General features: G+C 46.7%; 2 protein-coding genes across 5 annotated transcripts in view; one reads left to right on the plus strand and one right to left on the minus strand.

The window, feature by feature from the left end:
• ASTN2 (astrotactin 2) overlaps window positions 1–24142 on the minus strand; it is a 759574-nt gene that overhangs the window by 183789 nt on the left and 551643 nt on the right. The gene's annotated exons all lie outside the window — the stretch shown is intronic.
• Window positions 10628–22493, plus strand: TRIM32 (tripartite motif containing 32). Of its 2 annotated transcripts, none has more exons than XM_070430046.1 (2): window positions 10628–10666; window positions 19427–22493. In XM_070430046.1, exon 2 carries the CDS (start codon window positions 19504–19506, stop codon window positions 21466–21468), a length of 1965 nt encoding a protein of 654 aa, XP_070286147.1. In that variant the 5' UTR covers window positions 10628–10666; window positions 19427–19503; the 3' UTR covers window positions 21469–22493. The 2 variants fall into 2 exon arrangements, with proteins under 2 accessions (XP_070286147.1, XP_070286148.1); XM_070430047.1 differs by lacking the exon at window positions 10628–10666 and adding an exon at window positions 16929–17022.

Below are 24142 nucleotides of genomic sequence, written 5' to 3' on the forward strand. Positions count from 1 at the left end.
CAGGGCCAGCCAGACCTCACCAGTGCATGAATTCGTGCACTGGGCCTCTAGTATTATCACAACAACCTAGTTTTATTTTTAAGAAAGGGTGGGGGAAAGTCCATAAAAAGGGGGAGAGAGTAGAAAGGAAATCCTCATTTCCTGAGCTTCTATTCTTTTTTGCTAAGCAAAAGACATTCTCGTCGAATTCTTATAACTGCAATTTGGACTAGGAATGTTTGCTTTTATAATCCTCCTTTACAACTGAGGAAACTGGGTTTCAGAATAATGACATTGTTTTTCATGGAAATATTGCAGGTTATAAAGGCAGGAAGAATGACACAATTAGAAAATTACTATTTTGCAATCGAACACAAGAGATCTAGACAGCTATCACCAATGAATCCTAAAAACAGTAAGAGAAAGGCTGATGGGAATATACCTAATTAATGGATCAGACTTATAGCAGCTGACCTGTTGTTTAATCTTAATATCACTAAAAGAAGTAAACCGGACAGTAAGTGCTTTTGATATGACACCATAGGAAGTACATGGCACAGTCTGCCTACTTTAGCGGGCACTTCTTGGACCCAGGCGTAGAATTCTAGGGTCTGTGAACTTGTGTAGAGGAAAATACAAACTTATTTTTAGTATATTCTAAGTGCAATTTAATATTTTATTTATTTATTTATTTTTTAATGGGGGAGAGAGAGAGAAAGAGAGAAAGAAAACAACACTGCTGTGAATAAGAAACACTGATCAGTTGCCTCCTGTACCTGCCTCAACTGGGGATCGAACCTGCAAACTGGGTATGTGCACTGACTGGTGTACAGGATGATGCTCCAAACAACTGGGCCACACCAGCTGGGCATTTCCTTATATTATGAATGGAGGTAATGAACTATAGTAGTGTAGCACTTCCTATGACTTTGACACAATCAGATTCACATATATTTCTATCATATTATGGGTTGTCACAAATATTTGAATTATTTATGTTCATAGCTATTAGAATATCCATTAAATATTGTCATTAATAAAGAAGGCTATCTATTACTCCATTACAAATTCGTTTTTTAAAAATATTTTGATAGCTCTGTCTTGATATAATTTCTTTCTTATGTAGTCCTCATGCATCTCATTTTATGCATTTAAAAACATTATTCTGAGAAGGTGACAGGGGGTGGTGGGGGTCAATAGCCTGCATCATTTTATAAAAGGGGTCCATGAAACAAACAAACAAAACAAATTGATGAATCCCTAGGAGAGAAGAACATGTTAAAAAAAAAACAAATTCACACACACACACACACACACACACACGAAAAAGCAATGAGCTAATCTGCAAAGCAAAAAAATTCTAAAAGTCAAAGAAGCCAATGTCTTCAACAAATAATAGCAAAATTTTAAGGTGTGATTATTACTGATTAAGGAAGACCTAGTACAACATGTGGACATTTTGATTCTTATTTAAACACACCTACTACAGAAAGATATTTTGAAGCAATAAAGGTAATTTGAATATGAAGTGCTAGATGTGATGATGATGTTAAAAAAATAATTATCTGTTAGAGACACATACTGAGGTATTTACAGGAGGAATGATACCTGGGATTGGCTTTAAAAGACTCCAGCAGCAGAAAGCAAATTGGAAGTGAGAGATAGTTGAAGCAAAATTGGCAAAATATTGACAAGTATTGCAAGGTGATGAGCACACAGGGACTCACTCTATCATTTTCTCTCCGTATATGTGTACTTTCCCCAATAAAACACCGAGAGAAGAGGGCTGCCAGGAGAATTACATAGAATCACTACAGGCAGTTATTGCCGGGGAGTAGGATGAAGAGGGATTTTCCACAACTACATTATGTGCTGTTTTGATTCTTTCTTCTAAATGCATTTTCACTTGCAGTATATTTAAATATTTTAAAATAACAGTAAAAGTTTCCTATTTTTAGAAAAATAAATTAGAATAATGAATAGCAGTGACATGAGAATGTATGGTAGAGGTGGGGAGGGGGTAGAGCAAAAAGTCTCTCTCTTCCTGGGCCGCCTGCCAGTCTTGCAGACACCAACTGATGGAGAGAGTAATGGTAGCCATCAAGAGAAAGCTGGCTGAAACCCTGGAGACAAGAGGACAGGAAGCCTGCACAGGGGTTGAGAGGTGGGGTGTATCAGAAATAAGGCCCATGGGATATTTCCCAATAGTCCTCATTTAGCTTTGAGGTGAGTTGAAGTTCCTGACACTGCCCAGCGAATATTCTCTGGGCAAGCCTTCACTGCTACTAGCATTGATCAAGCAACCTACTCTGCCAGTATTTGATGACGGCTGATCTTTGACCATCTAAGCTAGCTCAAATCATTACAAACTAGGTCCGGCCAATGCACACAAATGTGTGTGATATTAAAACAAAGTTTCAAAATTTTGAATCAATTGCTTCCATATCAGCTCAAGGAATTAAAAAATAAAACAAAATGAAAACAACAAATAAAAAAAAAAACACAAAAAAAAACCCTCCCTGTGCAAGGGCATTTATGCAGTCTTGCTGTGATGGTTAAATTTTCAAAGATCAACTTGTCAACTTGACAAACTCTCTCTTGCTGACTTTGATGAAACGTGCTGGAGAGACTCACATGGCAAGCTGAGGACAGTCTCCACCCAAAGCCATCAGGGGCCTGAGGCCCTCAGTCCGACAACCCGTAAAGAACTGAATCCTGCCAACAGCTACATAAGTGATCTTGGAAGCCAATCCTTCCCCAGTCGAACCTTAGAATGAGACCCCAGCCCTGGCCAAAAACTTGACTGCTGTCTTCTGAGAGACCGTGAAGCAGAGGATCTAGCTAAGCTGATTCCCGACTCACAGAAACTGTGAGATAAGAAATGTATGCTGTTCAAAACTGCAAAGTTTAGAGGTAATTTGTTAATACAGTGATAGTTAATAAAGGTAGACAGATATAATTTAATATTATTTCATAAACATTCTAGCAATTATAAACCTCTAGACTCAGACAAATTTGGTTAGGATGAATTCGAGTTGTAATTTTCTCCCCTACAATCTATAAGCAAGAAATTCCTCTTTCTCCTCAGAATTCTACTGTTAATAAGGGAAGAGTGAGACAATATTTTGTTGAGAACAGTAATAATGATGATGATAATAATAATAATGACATAATAGTAGCTAACATTCATAGACCACTTATTCTTTATCAGGCAGTGCTCTAAAAACTTAAGATATATCTTAAGTCATCTAACATTTACAAAATCCCTATGTGGTAGATAGTTATTATTATGCCACTTTTGTAGAGGTAGAAAGTTAAGTTCACAGTAGCTAAGTCAGTTGGCCTAGGTTAAATAACTTGCCTTACAACAAGTCACCAAGCATTATTTCAAATTATCGTCTAACCCATTCTCCAAAAAAATCTTGCAGATGGATGGAACCAGGGTTCCGACCCTGATCTGATCCAAGCCTTCGCTTTTTCTATTGTATAATGGTGGACTTAACAAACTTATTTATAATTAAAAGCCTAAGCGACCAGAACAACCAGTCTCTCTGACACGCACTGACCACCAGGGAGCAGATGCTCAATGCAGGAGCTGCCCCCTGGTGGTCAGTGCACTCCCACAGCCACCTCCCCTGTCTGGCCAACCTTCCATGGTCCCTCCCCCTGGCCAGCAGGCCTCAATCAGCCCGCCACCCGCCCACTGCAGTGGTGGTGGGGTGGTGAGGGAAGAAGGAGGGTGGGAGGTGGGGAACCACATGGTGGTGGGGCGCAGATGATGGCAGCGTCAGCGTCCGGTGTCCCTTCCTTCCATGCCTGGCTCGGCGACCGTCGCCTCCTCTCCGGTCTGGCCTTGATCAGACTGGCCCCAATCAGCCCTGATCGCCGGCTAGGCTGAAGGACCCCACCCGTGCATGAATTTCATGCACTGGGCCTCTAGTAATAATAATAATAATGACAGTAATATTAATACATGTCAGGCAATATGCCAAAATGTGAGTGCTTAACATCCAATATTTTACGTTGCTCCCCGCAATCACGTGATTTAGCTATTGTTGTCCCCACTTTAAAGAGAATGGAAAGGAGGTTAAACTAGAGATCTTCTTTGTAAATGGAGAAAATAATACTTAGCTCATAGGCTGATGTTATTGGTTGAATTGGGTCCCCCAAAATATATGCTGAAATCCTAATGCCCAGTACATCAGAATGGGACTTTATTTGGAGATAGGGTCATTGTAGATGTAGTAAATCAGATGAGGTCATACTTGAGCTTTAAATAGGTAAGAATGAAGGTCAAGCTTAATCTAATAAGACTGGTGGCCTTGTAAGAAAACACAGGCAGACACACACACACACACACACACACACACACACACACACACGGAGAACATGACCACATGAAGACAGAGGCAAATATTGGAGTTATGCTACTGCAAGCCAAGGAATGCCCGGGGCCACCAGGAATTAAGAGAGGCAAGGAAGGAGCCTCTCTTAGAGATTTTCCTCTCTTAGAGATTTCAGAGAAGGCATGGCCACATGGACACCATGATTTCAGACTTCCAGCCTCCAGAACTGTGACAGAATAAATTTCCCTTTTTTAAAGACATCCCTTTGTGGTACTTTGTTATGATAGTCCTAAGAAACTGATACAGGTGGTGTAAATGTGAAATGAAAAGCCATTATATTAAAACTAGAGGCCTGGTGCATGGAATTCGTGCACTCGAGGGGGGGTCCCCTCAGCCTGCCCTGCGCCCTCTTGCAGTCTGGGAGCCCTCAGGGGATGTCTGACTTCTGGCTTAGGCCCGCTCCCCTAAGCTGGCAGTCGGACATCTTCAGCACTGCCACAGAAGTGGGAGAGATTCCTGCCACCGCTGCTGCGCTCGCCAGCCACTGAGCCCGGCTTCTGGCTGAGCGGTGCTCCCCCTGTGGAAGCACACTGACCACCAGGGGCAGCTCCTGCATGGAACGTCTGCCCCCTGGTGGTCAGTGCGTGTCATAAAAACCGGTCATTCCACCATTCGGTTGCTTTGCTGCCGGAAGCCGGTCCATCCTTGCTGCTTGACACAGTCGCTGCAGGAAAGAAACATCTGCACAGCATATGTTTCAAGGGACCTGGCATATATAGCATATTGTTCTTAATATGTTTGCTCTCCTTAGTGCCATGTGTTTTAATCAAGGTCACCTCTCTGAGAAAGGTTGTTTCCCCAGGTGGGGATTTTTCCCTGAGGTTAGGGAGGGGATACAACCCCTTAATTAAGTGCCAGGCGGGTAGTTAAGCTACATAATCTTTACTCCCTGGAATGGAGATAAGAAACGCCCTAACCTTTGTAATAGAAATTGACAGGATTAAAATCGGCTGGTATAAATACGGATGTAACAAGACAATAAAGATCAGATCCTCATCAGATCCTCATCAGATCCTCATCAGTTCCTAACCAGAGCTCCGACCAGAACTTTGGCTGGAGATCCTGGCTAGAGGTCCTGACTAGGCTGCTGATCAACTGAAGGCTGTCTTCGTGTCATTCCTTCTTCGCCCGCCGACTCCGTCCACACCTTTGGGGACCCCTGGACCAGCTGGGATTGGACTCCAGCACTTTGCCTATCAGCCTTTTATTATATAGGATGCTGAATAGAGTACAGGCACACCTTGTTTTATTATGTTTTGCTTTATTGCACTTCGCAGATGCTGCGCTCTTTTGCAAATTAAAGTTCTGTCACAACCTTTTTTGTTTACACTATTGTGGCACCAACAGGTTTGAGGCAAGCCTATGGATGCCATGTTCCCAAAAGTATTTGCTTACTGCGTGTCTCTGTGTCACATTTTGGTAATTCTTGCAATATTCCAAAGTTTTAAATTATTACATTTGTTAGGATGATCTGTGATCAGTGATCGTTGATGTCACTACTGTAATAATGATTCAGATGAAGGCTCAGATGATGGTTAGCATTTTTAGCAGTTAAGTATTTTTAAATTTAGGTCTGTAGATTTTTGTAGACATAATGGTACTTAACAGACTAATTGGGAAACCAAAAAAATCCCTATGGCTCGCTTTGTTATCATATTCGCTTCATTGCAGGGATCTGGAACTGGACCCACAATGTCTCTGAGGTATGCTGTATTTAAAAGGTTTCACAGAGAGTATTTTAAAAATGTTTCTGTGTATGAGGAATACTAACATAGTACCAGGATATGCAAAGCCACAGGATTAGAATGAGTGCATTTTCCTAGTATGTTTATTTCACTCTGAGATTTTGTGGTATGATAATTAATTAAACTGGTAGCTAATTTAAACATTAAAAACAAGATAGTCAAACACAGATTTTTTTTTAAAGACTTTTTTGTTGTTGCTGCTGTTGTCATTGTTTAAAACCTTGCTTGAACTACAGCCCCAGACTATCAGAAGCCCCGTCGGCTCCACTCTGCGATTGGGGGAACATCGGTAGAAAAATACCACCAGTCCTGAATTAAGACATTGGGCTGGTAACCGGTTTTCAGCAAACAGGGTGCAAACTCCCCACCTGTCTGAGAAGAGGGTCTCAAGGCTGGGAAGAAAATACCTGACAGTAACTCTCCCATCTCCCCCACCTGACGGGGGCTGGTGGAAGAACCCCAGGCCCCTGTTTACACAGCTCCTTGCCATTCAGGTGAAACTGGCCTCGTTGAGTCTCCAACATGCAGAAACCCCGGGCAGGGGGCAAAGCCTCTCCTCTGGTGATACGGCTCAGAACAGCTCATATGCGAGTCTTCCCCTTGGCAGCATCGTGCTCCACGGTTATGACAGCCATGATCTGACCTGTGCTCCTTGACTTCCTAAGCACTGTCATCTCCTCTCTCTTTTGAATCTTACCAACAAAGCTTACCCGGTAAAAAGAGAGCTGCTGTCATAAAATATGGGTGGTCTAGGTGGTGGTTTAGAATATGTCCTAACCCAGGGGTGGGCAACCCCTGGCACGCGTGCCAAACACGGCACACCAGTAACTTTTGCTGGCACGCGAAACCCCTTTTATAATCTTCCACTTACAATTTTTTTCTTAATATCGACTTTTTTATTTTTCAGATAAATTCAGTGTAGGTGCATCTTAGATAAATAAATAATTTTACATAACAAGTTATCTTAAAGACCATAGACATGGATTGACTAGAGAGGGGAAGAGCAATTTCTATGCCTCTGCCTTAACTCTCCCTGCCTTCCTAGATCCGACCACATACGCTTATGAATCTTTGAGAAGTGATGAATTTTGTTAAGTCTCGTAATAGGAGTAGCCTGACGGATGAAAGTAGTAGCTCGTGCATATCTCTGAAGGTCACGAAATATAAACCTGATGTAAAATCTCTGTCATCAGTGATGCAGCAGCAAAAGTCCCACTGATAATATCAAACGGAGTCATAAAGTTTTCTGTCGGACTATCAGTGTACATGTATACATTAAAAAGTAAATGTATTTTTCATCATCATATACTGTGTTTTTGTCGCTCGAATGAATTTTATTATTTCTTCAAGGTTCTTCACATACGTACACCTTAAGAGATATCAAGTAGGCGTAACATGTTCTCAAAAAATTAGGGTTGGCACGCAGAAGAATTTTGAGTCAGAGATTTTGCTGGTTTTGGCACGCACTCACGAAAAGGTTGCCCACCTCTGTCCTAACCCAACTGGCCTGGGTTTGTACCCCAGCCCTACGGCTTCCTAGGCGGCAACTGTGAGGGAGCTAGTTCATCTTGCTCAACCTCAGCTGCCTCTTTTGCAAGATGGAGCTACTGATATCTCCTTGATTCATTTGTTGGGGGCATTAATTCTGATTTATGATAATATCTATGAAGTACCTGGTATATTGCTGGTGTGTACAAAAATGGCTGGCTTACCCACCTGACCCCATGGAGTTATTTTGCAGCTAGAATAACTCTAGGTCAGACAGGGGATGTGATTTGCCTAAGGTCACATCTCTGAGTCTGACTCACTGACTCAGCAACTCTTATGTGCTGGGCACTGTGCTAATAAGATATGACAACAAATGGGCATTGTCCTTCAGGGAGCTTGAGCCCACTGGGGGAGATGGCAAGGAAGTGGGGAATTAAAGCCCAACCCAGTATGTGCTTTATGAAAAATCACCAAATTACAAGTCCTGGCACTTGCTGAGCATGCAGTGAGCACCTGGGAGTTCCCAGGAGCCCAGGAAAGTGGGAGAAGCAAGCACCCCTGCTCTCCTGGCCCCGCGAGGTTCTGTCTGCAACCACTGTCTGTGCTAATTCTGAGTAAAACCTGCCCCAGGGTCTTCAGCCCACTCCTGCCTGGCCGGTCTGATCAAACCCTGGCTGGCCCTGGCTTGTAAGCATATCCTTGAAGTCTCAGATAGGCCCAGAGCTCTATCCCAACCCAGGCGTACAGAGCCCCCAGGCCCACTCAAAGGATGCCATGAAGTATGCCAATCCAACCTCCCATTGCCTTCAATATCTGAAATGCTGGGAGCCGGCGCTTCTGGGACCAACAGTCCGGAGAGTATAACAGCTAATTATAATATACATATTTACAATTAATTAAATGTAACCACTATATATTATAATCTTAGTCCTTATTTGCATTTAGAGATAAAGATCATTTCCATTTAGAGATAAACCTCATTTCCATTTAGAGATAAAGAAATGGGCAGAGAGATGAAACAAGGTTAAGAGGGTGCATTCTCAGGTAGAATTGGGTTCCAATCTGGGCTTTATACTTTCGAACATGTGGCTCTGTCATTTAATCACCTGGGCATCAGGTGCTTATCTCATAGGGTCTTTATGAGGATTAAGTGAGCCATGTGAAGTGTTTAGCTGCACCTCGATACTGAGAGCTCAAAGAGGGTAGCTTTCTTATTGTTTTATTGTTTCTGTTTGTCGTTTTATCATTGTGCAGCATCACACACCTACATGGGATTTCAAGTCCCAGCACATTCCACGTTAAGCCCCTTCCTGCTCCTAAGCTCCTAAGCTAAACTATAAGGTCACCTGCAGAACTGGCCTCAAACTAAGGGGTCAGGGGATCTCCCTAGCCAGTAGGACAGACCAGTAGGACTTCCCATCTGGGAAGACTACTCTCCCTGCTACCCCAAAGCTAGACTTGGGTTTGGGTTCCTGGGTAGCTTCAATCTGCAGGGACAGGCACTACGGAGTGTAGCTCCTCTGCCAAGTGTGGATGAAAAGGGGCCAAGTGCTAACGTGGCAACCTCAGGGAAGGCCTGTGTCCAGCCGTGCAGACTGAGAGACCTAGAGCAGTGATGGTGAACCTCTGACACGCGTGTCAGAGGTGACACGCGGACTCATTTTTTTGGTTGATTTTTCTTTGTTAAATGGCATTTAAGTATATAAAATAAATATCAAAAATCTAAGTCTTTGTTTTACTATGGTTGCAAATATCATAACATTTCTATATGTGACACGGCACCAGAGTTAAGTTAGGGTTTTTCAAAATGCTGACACGCCGAGCTCAAAAGGTTCACCATCACTGACCTAGAGTAACCACAAAGGATGGTCTGAAATGAAAACTTCTCAACTAAAAGCAGTTTAAGGCAGGTAGTCATGTCCTAGGCTAGAATCTTCCTTGACAAAGGACAATCTTTATCTAAACTAAGCCTTTCTATTGTCTTTTGCATCTACCATAACCCCTTTCTCCAGACCCCTCAGGGCACAACCAATGCACCAGGGAGGGGACCATAAATCTCCTCATTGTTACTGTTATCCTGTTAACTGTGGACTGTTAACTCTCCTGTACCCACATCTGTAAAAGATGCATGTGTCTATCATTTTACTTTTCACTCTGCCCCAGAGGTTTCCTTGTTTTGCTTTCCCCACCTCCCTAATCTACCACCAATGGATTTCATGTAACCCACTTGCATCTTCTCTTTTTATTGTAATGTATAAAATAAGGTGCAAAACTGCTATTCTCTGGAGCATTATCTCAATAATCCATTGAGATTTTGCTTCCTGGCAACTGTCGACAGTTTGGCTGAAATTAACTCACAAAAAACTCTCTATAGGTTTGAATGTCTCTTATGTTGACACAAAGGTGCCTCTGGAGTAGGCAAAAGACTCCTTCCAAAGAGCAATGTGTTTATCAGATAAAGTTGTCTCTAGGTTTCCAAGTGTGTGTGTGTGTGGGGGGGGGGGGGGGGGGGGGGGTCGGCGAGACAGGGGCTTAGAAGTACTATCTTTCCAAGTGAGTCAAGTTCTGTACTTGCCCCAGGGTGGAAGTTGTATTCTTCCTTCAGCCCATTTCTCAGAAGGGAAAGCTGAGGTTCAGAGGGGCTTCCAGACCTTGAGGTGCCCTGGCTTTGCTGAGGACCACTCCTGGATGTCACAGTTTAGCAAAGGGGTTAAGACACAGATTGGAATCGGGGTTAGCTCCGGAATCTCTGAGCAAATTTAGGCAGGCCCCTTTCTTCTCAGTTTCCTTATCTCAACAATGGAGACAGAAAGCTCAACTATGTATTGTCAAGGTCCACAGTTAGCTTGCCTCTCCCCGCCCTCTGGGCTCGGTGCACTTCGGTCTGGCCGACTACAAGCCCCAGCATGCCTCAGGAAGCGGAGTCCAGTGACAGACAGGTGGCTCTGCGAATTGGAGCCGGCCAAGGGATTCGCTGCGGCGCGTGCGCAGAGGGCAGCGGGCGGGTGGGCTGGAGGCGGTTGCCGCGTCGGAGCCACGGGCGGTCAGGTAGGGGGTGGGAAGGAGGGTCGGGGACCTGGGACGAGGGCTCCTGCGGGAGTCAAGGGCTGCTGGTGAGCGGCGGGGTGTGGGGGCTGCGCAGTGGCCGTCCCACGCTTGAATGGCAGGGTAGGGGGACCGGATCGGAGGGGCGGGAGCCCGGTGGGGGTGGGGCAGGCGCGGGGGAGGGGGTGTTCCCTGGGACTGAGGAGTCGAGGACCTGCAGCTCTGGGCGGGGAGCTAGGGGCTGGGAGATGCTTCGCGATGCAGAGTGCCGGAAGGTATGCGTTAATGTGTGGGGCCCCCGAGGAGGGTCAGGGTGCAGCATCTGGGAGACGGGAGGGGATCTGTAGGCCCTGGAGGAGAAGGGTGCAGAATTTCGGAGATCTGATGACATTTGGGGTGCAGAATCTAAGGAGGTTTGAGGGAATCTGGGAGCGCTAGGATTCCGGGGCTGCAAGATCTGAGATCAGAGGGAGCAACGTGAGGGGCTCTCCTAATTGATAAGGAAGAAGCATTTTCTGGGTGGCATTGGGGAAAACTGAGGTGGGTTCTTGTTTGCAAGGAGGTGAAGGTTTGATGACAACACATGTTATGGGGGTGAGTAAAGAGGAACGTGCAAGGTTTGAGGGTGCACGGCGCTTGATGGAATTGGGCGATCAGATTGAGGGAGGGCAGCAATCTGAGGTGTGGGGCTGGGTGTTAAACTGGGGTGCAGGGTGGAAGGTGCAGAGATGAAAACAGATTAAAGGATCTGTTTCAGATTTGGGGCACGCGAGTGAAGAATTGGTGAGGGTTGCAATATGGAGCCCTAAAGACTTGAATTCTGTACTGTGAGAGGGTGGGGCACTGGGTTTGGGGTGGATAGAATGGTGGGGTAGCGATGTCACAACTATAGAATTAAAGCGCTCTGACTAGATTTGTGAGCTGTTGGAATTTTCCTGAAGTCTGCATGGGAAGCAAAGAGAGTTCTGGGGACCGGGGGACCAAGAAGTGATGCATGAAACCATGCGGGTATGAAGTTTAACAGCGTTCAGGGTTCAGCAGCAACGTCCTAAATCCTGCAGGAGCCTGGCTTTCTCTGCGAGAGGCCCAATCTCCCGCGCTCATTAATCAAAGATCCCTTTGCAGGAGGCAGCCATGGCACTGCCACTAACTTGCCAGGGAACCCAGGCCCGAAAGTGGTAGGAGTTGGGGGAGAAGAGAATGGTCAAAGGGGGCACGAAGCAGGAAACTACCCAAGGTCATCCACCTAAGCTTCCTTTGCCCGTCCCTCCAAGCTGAGACAGCAGATAGGATGGGAGGCCTCCAGAAAATGAGAGGAACGTCGTGATCTCAGGCCTTCTGTTCCTCATCAGCTAAATAAGTAGGTGGAATTCATCCTACCTACGGTCCGTGGCAGCTCAAAGAGGCAGTGGCTCTGTGAATGAAGTGTTTGGGCTGGGAGAGAGACAAGGGCAGGTGCACTGAACATTTAGTCCTGTGCCAAGTTCTGCAGCAGTGGTTCCTAACCAGGGCGATGCTGTCCCCCAGGGGATGCTTGGGACCGTCTGGGGACATTTTTGGTGTCACAGTTGGCGTGTGGGGCACTACTGGCCTCTAGTGGACAGACACCTAGAGATGGGGTTTAACATCCTTCCGTGCACTGGACAGCCCCCACCATAAAGAATTATCTGTCCCAGTGTCAACGGTGCCAAAGTTCAGGAACCCTACTCTAGAGTGGGGTGCCCTGGAATCAGATCCTGGCTCTGTCACTTCCTGATTTGGTGATCTTCATCCTGACTTAGTTTTCATAATGGCCCTACTAAGTAGGCTCTACTAGACCCAGTTTTACACATAAGGAAACTAAAGCATAGGAAGTGACTTGCCTTGGTTGCGTGGCTAGGAATGGCAGGCAGGGCTGGGCTCATACTCAGATCTCAGTAAACCTGTATATTCCCAGTTTCCTTGCTTTGTCCTTGCTGGACTTGCTTAGTCTTATTATCCCAGCCGATTCCCCTCTAATGAAAGGATAGTCCAGTGAGTACGCCTGAAGATCCAATTGAACTCTAAGGGGGGCAGATCCGTCTAATTAGGCAGGGAGTAGCCCTGAACTTTGTTCTGATTTGCTCTTAGGTTGGGACCAGTGGGTAGATAAGGCAAGGAGCTTTAGGTTAGCTGACATGAGGTGTAAGAGACTAGAAGGTGAGGTATGGAGATCACTGGCTTGAAAAAAAAAAAAAATACCTCATACCAGGGGCTGAGGCGGGGGATAGTCTTAACTGTGGTTCTCAGTGATATCTTTTGGGTTTCTCTCCCCTGGGGCAGAATAACAGCATTTGTTCTCAGAGCCCCAGGACATTGCTGAAGCCAGTTCAGAAACATAGTAGGACTGGATTGGAAGCCAAGAGACTTAACTTGAATACACATATACACACACACACACACACACACACACACACACCCTTAAGGACAATATGTAAAGGAAGTGGAATCAGCATGAGAACCAGAGGCTTGAAGTCCAAAGTCCTTCCTCAGCTGCTAATTTACTAAGTGATCTTGGACAAGTGCTTGCCCTTATCATCCACAATCTATTTTTTTTTAAATAAAAATAGCTACCATTTATCACGTGCTTATTATGTGCATTAACTCTGTTAATCCTGTCAATGATTCGGCCAATAATCTAGGTGTTACTTCCCCATTTTACTGATGAGAAAAATATTAATTAAATGATTCACCAAGGCTAAGTAGTGAAAGCCAAAACAGGGATGCAAGCCCATTCTGTCTGACTCCTAAGTTACATGATATGCGTTTTACTAGAAGGCCTTCCAAACACTAGAGCATCCACACACACTTAACATCTGGAGAGTGGCTGGTAGTCAAACGCTGACAAGGCCCTTGAAGTGGATCACTGTCCATACACACTGACCGGCGGCCTCTGTGACACTCCCTCCCCAAAGTGCGTCTGGTTGGACCATCAGATTTAAAAGTCATTCCCAGCTGCATTTACCAGCCTCTCAGCCAGACTGCAGCCAGCTCGGGAGCTGTGACAGCTTTCAGTCAATGTGGTTTTATGGCGGGGAGTGGACATACTTGGATTTGAACTTCAGTTCTACTATTTATTATCTTTGAGACCTTGGACGGATTGCTTTTCTCTCAGCCTTGGTTTCCTTATTTATAAAGAGGAGAATAACACATACTTCAAATAGTTATTATGGGAATAAGGTTATGTATAGAAGGTGCCTGGCATTCAATAAATGGTAGTATTATGAGAGATTACAATTATGAGAGAAGGGAATGCTTACAAGGGGACTGAGTTGCTTTGCCACCAAATTTCAGTAACCCTAAGTAGCCCGCACTAGTCTCCCCAAACTGCTGTCCCCTCTTGTACCTTTCCCAGGGTCTGCTTCCTGAACCTTGAACCAAAATTTCCTGAGTAAATGAATGTGTGTTAATATGCAGAGAAAGGAACTGAAAGAAAGTTGCGTGGGTCAAGTTGAGTCAGGGTCCCCTGAGAAAAGACCATTGATTTTTCCCCCCTTATCCTATATTCTTTGAGTCACATTGGCATTACCCAGATGTTTGTGGAAGATGCAAGGGAACCTTTCTAGGTCCTTCAGTTTTAGAGGAAGGACAGAGAAAAGGCAAGCATTCTTCCAGCAGACTATCATTGATTTAACCTTTCCTGACATATTTTAGCCAAAGCTTCCTTTCCCACAAGTATTTCCTTCTGGGTTTTAAGTGCAGGCTGGTGCAGCTCTGAGGTCAGTCCTGTCTTTTCCTATAAGCCTCTACTTGTTGAGTTTATCCTAGCTGTTTGCAAGGTGACTTATGTGCCGTAAATGAGTTTCAGAATCTTCTCCCACACAGGACAGAATGTTAGGAATGACTTCCTTAACAAATCAGTCCTACTAGCCTCTCCCAGAGTGACCATCAGTGGCCTGGGGATGGCCATGCACTGGATTAGCATTCCATTCAAATGGAGGAGGAATAAACACAGTGTGGAAAGCCCTCCTGAAAGGCAATGTGATAAGCCTTGCAAAAAACCAGTCAAACCAGGGCAGTGACAGACCTCTGTGTCTGGTGGAGAGAAATGTGGTACTTTTCACGTTTTCTGGTTTTTAGGTGAAGAGCTGGTTTTGCTCAAAATTATATCTTCAGTATTTTCATGGGGCTTGACTCATAGTAGGTACTCTCAGTAAAGATTTATTTAGTTGCTTAAAGTTCTCCAGTTTTGCTCATAGCCTAAGACCCCAAGGGGCTGATAGAAGTATAGGAGATAAAGGCATCTAGAAAAGTACCCCATGGTGGGAATTCAAGCATTGGATAGAGATGGAAACCTTAGGTCTTCTCTAACTCTTTGATTCTGAGATCAGGTAAAACGATCTCCAAGGAAGGCTCAGAATGTTTATTTTGGAAGTGTATGGGTCTGATATGTTGGGTATGGTCTGCCTATTGAAAGCGCCTGTGCATTTCTTCTGATTGGCTGGGTGGTGGCCACTGCTGCTGCCACCGCCGCTACTATTAAACAACTATTATCTATTGCATGGTTAATTGTATGCCTCACTTGGTATTGCACTAAGCCCTTCATACATTCCATCTCATTTCATCTTTACAATAACCTTGCGCTGAAAACACTATTTTGAAGTCCCTTAGATAAGCTGAGAACTAGAGAGGTGGGAAAACTTGCCCAGGTCTCCAGGGTAAGTGACAGAGCTGGGATTCAAGCATTGAGAGCCTGATTCCTGAGCCCACTGTTTCCAGTTCCGCCATGTGACCGAATGAGGTCTTGATTTCTCTCTCCTGTCTCAGTTTGCTCATCTCTATTACTCGGTGAGATCACTGCTAATTGTAGCAGTCCCTGTTTAGTCCCTGCGAGAATGAGCTGGCCAGAGGTTTCTAGCCTGGCTGTTTACTGTCCTCAATCAGATTCCTCCAAAGCTGACCAGTCCTTTTCTTCATCTTTATGTGCCATAAAAGGAAAGATTCTTTACCCGTTCAAAATACAGTTTGTAATCTGAACATTCTGTTGACACTAGAACTACTTTATTATTGTTAATCCTGTCCCTAACTGCTGTTTGTCGTAATTTTAGTGATAGTCTTTCATGGCATCCCCACCCATTTCCAGGCTAAGCACTTCATATGCATTACCCCTAGTTGCCAGTAGCTTTTTTATAAAATAAGAGCACATGTTAGTGGGGTTGAAGAACATGGGGTTAAATGACTGCTCATTTGATCCCAGGTCTGTCTGGTTTTCTGCTGCTCCGGTTATCTCTGTCATGGACTGGGATGCCAGAAGTGACTGGATCAGGCTAGGGAATGACTAAAATTTTCCTGCTTAAGGGATAGATTCTCATCTGGAGCTGGAGATCTGGGCTGGCATCAGATGGGATGTGCAGCGTTAGTCATGAGATCAAAAGAGTGGGGTAAACTGAGATGAGAGGTCAGGAGTTAGCAGTACAAAGTGAACAGGACACATGTTCAAAATTTCATGAGGCAGTCAGGATTATAAATAACATGTTGGAGGTTCATTCTGATGGGCTTTAGATTGTACAGCTGGCAATAGTGGGCAGCTAACTTAAAGACCTGGGAGGGTAAGACAATTCCTTCCACCCATCTGGTCTTTCCAGGGAAACTAAGGAATAATGGAGTTTCCATCGGAGTCATTCTCCGTCTGCACAGGATTGGCCGGATGTGCCCTTCTGGAGGAGAGGACCTGTATCCGTCTACCACGGACCTCCGTTAAGGCTGGGAACCTGCATTCCCAAGTCATAGGAATGGGAGACATGGCTTGGGCTTTTCCCAGGTCTGAGGCTGTCTCCGTGCCTGCGGCTTTAGTGATGGGAACTCATGTTCCCTTGGCAAAGCATGAAAGCTTTGGGGAAAGAATCCTTGACTCTGTCTTCTGCCTCAGAGAGCCCAGTGAAGGTACAGACAGCTGAGCTAACTCTGTGTACGGATGTGCACATAGTAAGTTCGTTTTTTAAGCGGGACAGCTTAGATGGGAGGCAGGCAGGCAAGCTTTTTAATCAAAGAAAGTGGTATGGTATTCCAGAAATGTAGGGGGAGAATGTGTTGGTATTTTTACAAGTTGGCAGGCTTGTTCAGTTAGCTGATCGGCAGTGCCAGCTCTGGGAAGCACAGATGTCCCTGTGCTTTGTAAGGTAACATGCTCTGGGTCCAAACACCAACTGTCGCCCTCAGCCTGTCGTCCCAGATGATGGGAGGACGGAAGCTATTTTATTGGTTTAGAACTGAGAGGGTTTGCATGGCTCCTGAGTTCAGGTTTCTACCAGTGTTTCTATACTATTACCCTCAGACCCACGGCATTTCAGAATTGGGCATTCATGGTTTCAGATACCTACAGGAGACCTTCTAGGTTCGTGGTAGGTGGTAATGTGTTATTTTGTTGAGGCGTGGATATGAGTTGTAACAGGTTACAGGGCTACTGTGAGGTTATCAATCACAGATATCAGCTAAATCTCATAAGGTATCGTTCTTCCTTCCTTGTGGAGAAAATTATATGCTATAAGGCTGCATGGGATCTAGCACATAGTAGGTACTATATGTATACTATTTCCCATCTAGTAAAAGAGAAATAGGTTTCAGGAAGGTGGGAGTGATGTTAGTGCATGTCTGCTGCTATTTGTCAGGTTGCAGTCCAAAGCTGAGTATGGGGAAGTCTGCAATATGTATCCCTGCATTGACTGCCGTTCTGTATGACTGGAAAAAGAATTGACATTTGCAGAGCTTTCCTGAGCTTGTCTCATTGTCCTTAAAACCAAGCTAACTTGCCCGCCACCTCCTTCTCCTCCCGGATGGCTGAGCAGCTGCACATCATGAGACTGTGCAGGTGCAGCTGTAGGATCTGCATTTCAGAAGAGATGAATGTATCTGTGCGCCTCACCTTGCTAAGTCTATTCATTCTGATCTGGGGCATAAATTGACAGTGACATAAGGCTCCAGAGCACCGAGATTCTGTGGTTCTACTTCATGAGCATCTGTGGATGGAGGAGGTTGGGAGTGTATTCATGGCATGTTCTGCGTGAAGCAGGGGGTGTTCCAAGCCTAAAATAAATTGTCTTGCTAAAGCACTGCCATGTTTAAAATCATCTGGGCTTGACTCTTTGGCTATTGGAGTTCCACCACTTCCCCTCCCTGATCCACTCCGTTTATCATTCTTAGTGATTGCATTTCTGGAATATAGCTCAAATGTGTCTTTCTATTTTCACCACCTGCTCTCTGCTTCAGGCTCCCTGACACTTCCCTGACACTTTGCATTCCTTCCAAACCAGTTTCTCTGCCCTTTCCCCCACTCCATTTGAACTTTGCTCATATCAGTTCCCTGCTCCAAAACACGCATTGCTTCACTATGCCCATCAAATGAAGGTCACATGGCTGGTTCTGGCTAGGAAGACTTCTTATAATTGTTCCCCAGTTTCCAAGCCAGTGAGTACAAACCCCCTGCATCCTCCCACAATTTTAACCTAAGGATGAGAGGAAAGGAAACAAGTTTGTTTAGGACCGCTTTGGTGCTAAGTCAAGTCTTAGCGTTTGTATACTACCAATATGATCTCACTTAATGCTTACATGGACCTCATGAAGGCAGGACGGAGGAAGAAACAGACCAGAGAGGCTCTGTGTTCTCTTCGAATCCACTGAGGTTCTGCCCTTCCCTGTGCTTTCTAATCTTTTCTAAGACTGTGCTCTTTGCCCGGAACTCCTTTCCCCCATCCCCACACATCTGTGTCCTTCCAGGTCCCTATCCAAGGCCATCTCCCCTCAGAAAGGCCCCCTTTCCCTTCATATCAGAGTGAATCTCTATTAGGCTCCATCAAACATAGTTTATATCTCATTAGACTACTTTCTGCCCTGATTATTACTACCTGTCTTGCCTCCTTCCCTAAAGTTTGAGCATCTGAAGGACGGAACTTATACCCTGAAAATGGAGTGGCTAGAACAGTACTTGGTACCTAGTCTTAGATGGGTGGAAAGGTGAGTAGTTACGAAGAAGGATGAATGGAAAATGCATGTATTTTTCTGATCTGATGTTTTGCTAATCATAATTTTCTGTTTCTCTGGGTGGTTCCTAGGCCCCCAAACATGACACAGTGAACTTTATATAACATGATAAAAAAAGCCTCCATGCTTTCACTCTCACAGTTTTCTTTGCTTAATGCTGTATCCCTTGTTGCCTTATTTGTTTATTTTGTGACATATGTCAGGAGCATCACTGCTTCTGGGAAGCCTTCGTCACCTCCTCTGGGCACAATCTGCTGCCCCATCCACTGCGCTCCGGTTTAACTTCCTGTGTAATCCTTTTCTGGACGTAACTTTTCTATGCTTTTCTCCTCGTATAAATGATGAGTTGTAGCCAAAATATAAAAATGGTCACCCACATTTACCAGGATACTACCTGTCAGGTGCTATCCTACGTGGATCCTATGCATCATGTTATTTAACCCTTCAAAACCCCATATAGAGTAGGCACCGCTATTATTTCCATTTAACAGATGGGTGGTGGGGAAACGGAGCTTTGGCGAGCGTAGCTTCCTTCCTGCAGGTCACACCACTGAGTATCAGAGACTCCAGAACCTGAGTGTGACCCACTGTGCGATGCCTTGTCTGACTCGTTTCCCCATGTACCACCTTCACCTGACAGGCAGACCAGTAAATAATTGTGAAGTAAATGAAGGCCTGGGTGGGTGATGGTAGCTATTCTGGAAATGTTCCTTGAGTGCATGACTGTATCTAGGCAATGGAATAACGGCTCCTTTTTCTCTTGAGCAGAGTTTGACCTTGTGGAGCATGACTGGTAAGCCGTTCAGTTCTGCGCTGTGCTGACAGGACCCTTCAAAGGCAGAGCGATGGCCACGGCAGCGGCAGCTTCTCACCTGAACCTGGACGCCCTCCGGGAAGTGCTGGAATGCCCCATCTGCATGGAGTCCTTCACGGAGGAGCAGCTGCGGCCCAAGCTCCTGCACTGCGGCCACACCATCTGCCGCCAGTGCCTGGAGAAGCTGCTGGCCAGTAGCATCAACGGCGTCCGCTGCCCCTTCTGCAGCAAGATCACCCGCATAACCAGCCTGACGCAGCTGACCGACAACCTGACCGTGCTGAAGATCATCGACACGGCCGGGCTCAGCGAGGCCGTGGGGCTGCTGCTGTGCCGGTCCTGCGGGCGGCGGCTGCCCCGGCAGTTCTGCCGGACCTGCGGCGTGGTGCTGTGTGAGCCCTGCCGGGAGGCCGACCACCAGCCCCCTGGCCACTGCACGCTCCCCGTGAAAGAGGCCGCCGAGGAGCGGCGCCGGGAGTTTGGCGAGAAGTTGGCCCATCTGCGGGAGCTGGTGGGGGAGCTGCAGCGGCGGAAGGCGGCCTTGGAGGGTGTGTCCAAGGACCTGCAGGCCAGGTACAAAGCCGTCCTGCAGGAGTACGGGCACGAGGAGCGCAGGGTCCAGGAGGAGCTGGCTCGCTCCCGCAAGTTCTTCACGGGCTCGCTGGCCGAGGCTGAGAAATGCAACAGTCTAGCGCTGGAGGAGCAGAGCTACCTGCTCAACATCGCCGAGGTGCAGGCTGTGTCTCGCTGTGACTACTTCCTGGCCAAGATCAAGCAGGCAGACGTGGCGCTGCTGGAGGAGACAGCGGACGAGGAGGAGCCCGAGCTCACTGCCAGCCTGCCCCGCGAGCTCACCCTGCAGGACGTGGAGCTCCTCAAGGTCGGCCACGTGGGCCCCCTCCAAATCGGGCAGGCTGTCAAGAAGCCCCGGACAGTCAACATGGAAGATTCCTGGGCCATGGAGGCTGCAGCCTCTGCGGCCTCCGCCTCTGTGACATTTAGAGAGATGGACATGAGCCCCGAGGAGGCGGGGGCCAGCCCCAGGGCCTCGCCTGCGAAGCAGCGGGGTTCCGAGACAGGCACCGGCATCCAGCAGTGTCTCTTTCTCAAGAAGATGGGCGCCAAGGGCAGCACCCCGGGCATGTTCAACCTTCCCGTCAGCCTCTACGCCACCAGTCAGGGCGAGGTGCTGGTCGCTGACCGCGGCAACTACCGAATCCAAGTCTTTACCCGCAAAGGCTTTCTGAAGGAGATCCGCCGCAGCCCCAGCGGGATTGATAGCTTCGTGCTGAGCTTCCTGGGGGCTGATCTGCCCAACCTCACTCCCCTCTCCGTGGCCATGAACTGCCACGGGCTGATTGGTGTGACTGACAGCTATGACAACTCCTTCAAGGTGTACACCCTGGATGGCCACTGTGTGGCCTGTCACAGGAGCCAGCTGAGCAAACCCTGGGGCGTCACCGCCCTCCCGTCCGGCCAGTTCGTGGTGACTGATGTGGAAGGTGGGAAGCTCTGGTGCTTCACTGTTGACCGAGAAGCGGGGGTGGTCAAGTACAGCTGCCTCTGCAGTGCCGTACGCCCCAAATTTGTCACCTGTGATGCCGAGGGCACCGTCTACTTCACCCAGGGCTTGGGCCTCAATTTGGAGAATCGGCAGAATGAGCACCACCTGGAGGGCGGCTTCTCCATCGGCTCTGTGGCCTCCGATGGGCAGCTGGGCCGCCAGATCAGCCACTTCTTCTCGGAGAATGAGGACTTCCGCTGCATTGCTGGCATGTGCGTGGATGCCCGCGGTGACCTCATCGTGGCTGACAGCAGTCGCAAGGAAATTCTCCACTTTCCCAAGGGTGGGGGCTATAGTGTCCTCATTCGAGAGGGGCTCACCTGTCCAGTGGGCATTGCCCTCACTCCTAAGGGGCAGCTGCTGGTCTTGGACTGTTGGGATCATTGCATTAAGATTTACAGCTACCACCTGAGAAGATATTCCACCCCTTAGGGAGAAATAGGAGTTGCCTCTGTACCCTGGCCAACATCCTCTCCCCTTATTCCTTGGTTATTGGTGGTACTGTAGAGTAGACCTGCCCTGTGTCCCCATTCCAGCTAGCTAGCCCTAGAATTTTAGAAGCTGTTTCAGTTGTTTTTATGTGCATTATTTCCCCCCTACATTTAGAGCTTTATCAGGTGCATTGCCTCACATCAGACCCAGGCTGGGGTTAGCTGAAGTTTGATGAGAACTTAGGCACTTCCGAGGCTTCAGTAGAGCCTTCTGCCCTGTATTTGAAGTTTGCCCTTGTATTGAATGCACCCTGGTCCATTTTCCTCTCTCTTGGCTTTGAAGACCCTGGGCTGTGATTTCCTTCCTGTTGTAGTGCATTTCCTCTGTGACACTTCCTCTTCAGCTCTGCTGCCCTCAGTGTGGGTGCTCCAGTGGGATCGGCCCCATCTTTCAGTGACATTCCAGACCTCCTATCCTGTGGGTTGACATCTCAGGTCTGACCACCTTTACCAGCGTGAAAGCTCATTCAGTGCCACCAAGGGAGATACACCGTCCCTCCGGGAATCAGCACCTCTCGGCTCTGGGTGCTTCGTGCCATCTCTGATTGATCTCTACTTGTGGATGTGACAAAGAATGGATCGACCCTAGTTGGTTGATGTTGAAGACTTGAGTCTGGATGTTGCTTGCCTTTTAAAGGAGCCTATGGATTGGAATTATGCCAAAGCACAGGGAGATGGTAATAAACATAATGCTGATATAGTCACAGCAGACACTGTTGGATGGTCTCTGGAGCTCATCATTTTTCATCCTACCTCTGTCCACTGACCTGTGCTGAGAGCTGTCTGTGGACTTGGACTGTACAACACAGGCCAGCGCCAACCGAGTGGGGAGGGGGATGCATCCCATTTCATTAGTGAAACAAAATTGTTGGGTCCTTATTCTGTATTTCCCTCGAGTGTATAATACTTGTTTTCGGGGTTTCTTTCCATTCCTCCATCAAGCATTAAATAATTGATAACTGTTTCTTTGTCACTAGTTTTCGTCTTTTTTTCCCCTTAACATTTTTTTATTGATTTCAGAGAGGAAGGGAGAAGGAGAGAGCGATAGAAACATCAGTGATGATAATAATTGGCTGCCTCCTGCATGTCCCCCTCTGGGGATCAAACTTGCAACTCGGGCATGTTCCCTGAGTGGGAATTGAATTGTGACCTGGTTTGTAGATCGATGCTCAACCACTGAGCCATGCTAGTTGGTTGGTGTTCATCTTTTAATTAAATATGGGCTTTGTGAGGTGAGGAAATGGGTAAGTTGTTTTGTTTCCACACTGTTTGTCTTCCATGTCTGGCACTGCATCCTTTGAGAGCATTAAGAATCTACCCAGCTCAAAATTCAGCCCAAATCACCATTATGTAAAGGTAATTCAATCTAATTCCCAGTCTTATGTATATGTGTGTAGAGAAGCAGCCGCCAAGGTCTAGAGCTGGGGTGGGGAATGCCTGGCCAACAAGCAGTGTAAGGCCCGAGAAATCATTTGGTCTGGCCCTGCCAAGGCATTAGGAGTGAATTAATTAAATGTTTAACCAAATATAGCAGACTAATTTTTAAGTTGACAATTTTGTATGGCCCAGGAATCCTATCCTATATAATAAAAGGCTAATATGCAAATTGACCAAACAGCGGAACTACTGGTTGCTATGATGCGCACTGACCACCAGGGGGCAGACGCTCAATGCAGGAGCTGCCCTCTGGTGGTCAGTGCATTCCCACAGGGGCCACGCTGCTCAGCCAGAAGCCGGGCTCATGGCTGGTGAGCCTCTCCCACCGCCACAGCAGCGCTAAGGACCCCTCAGGGGAGCGGGCCTAAGCCAGCAGGCGGACATCCCCCCAAGAGGGTGCAGGCTGGCCTGAGGCCCCCCCCCCCACCCCCCAATGCACAAATGTTCTGCACCAGGCCTCTAGTAATGTTATAAATATCCAAATGGCCCTTGGCAGAGAAAAGGTTCCCCACTTCTGGTCTAGAGTCACCCACACCCTGTTCTAAACTGAGCCTCCTACTTTCTGCTTTAACCTTACAGTTACAATTCAAAAAGGAAGAAGCCTTATGCTTTTCAGACTATAAGTGGGTGAAGGGATTTGTGACAACATTCCTCGAGCTTTGGCATTTACTAAGCTGCACATCTTGCTGTGGGTGCAGGGCTGATGGCAAGCCAGAGAGCAGTTACCTCGCATTCATGGAAACAATGTGCTAAGCTGAGCTACTCAAAAATGCAAAAATGTGTTTTTGGTGGTAGAAGGTGGTGTTGCTTTGGCTCTTTTTTTTTATTTTGCTTCTGTGGGAATCGCTGCCAAACGATAAGAAAGGAGATAAAGTGATGCTGAACAAATTTGTCTTGTACTTTTCACCTGGAGAAAAGCCCCATGTTCTGATTATGAAATTGCATCCGGTTTGCAAAGATCGTATACTTGAGAGGAAATTGATCCAATTACAAGTGCATCACAAATGAGGCCGCTAGTTAATTAGAGCCGCTTTCTCTGTACTGCAGCCGACAGCAGGGGGTCCGTCTTGGCTGTCAGCGAGGGACTTGCTGAGGCAGTAACAGTGTCAGAGGCAGTAACAGTGTCGGAGGCCCTTGGAACGTGGTTTTCTGCAGGGAAATGACTATCCTGGGCTGGC

Source organism: Myotis yumanensis, unplaced genomic scaffold (genome assembly GCF_028538775.1).
Source record: "Myotis yumanensis isolate MYYU_CA2020_CCGP unplaced genomic scaffold, mMyoYum1.0.hap1 SCAF_12, whole genome shotgun sequence".
Taxonomy (NCBI): domain Eukaryota; kingdom Metazoa; phylum Chordata; class Mammalia; order Chiroptera; family Vespertilionidae; genus Myotis; species Myotis yumanensis.

Bases quoted from the DNA above. Each gene is read 5' to 3' on its own strand.
- TRIM32 (XM_070430046.1), top strand. From the start codon at position 19,504: ATGGCCACGGCAGCGGCAGCTTCTCACCTGAACCTGGACGCCCTCCGG.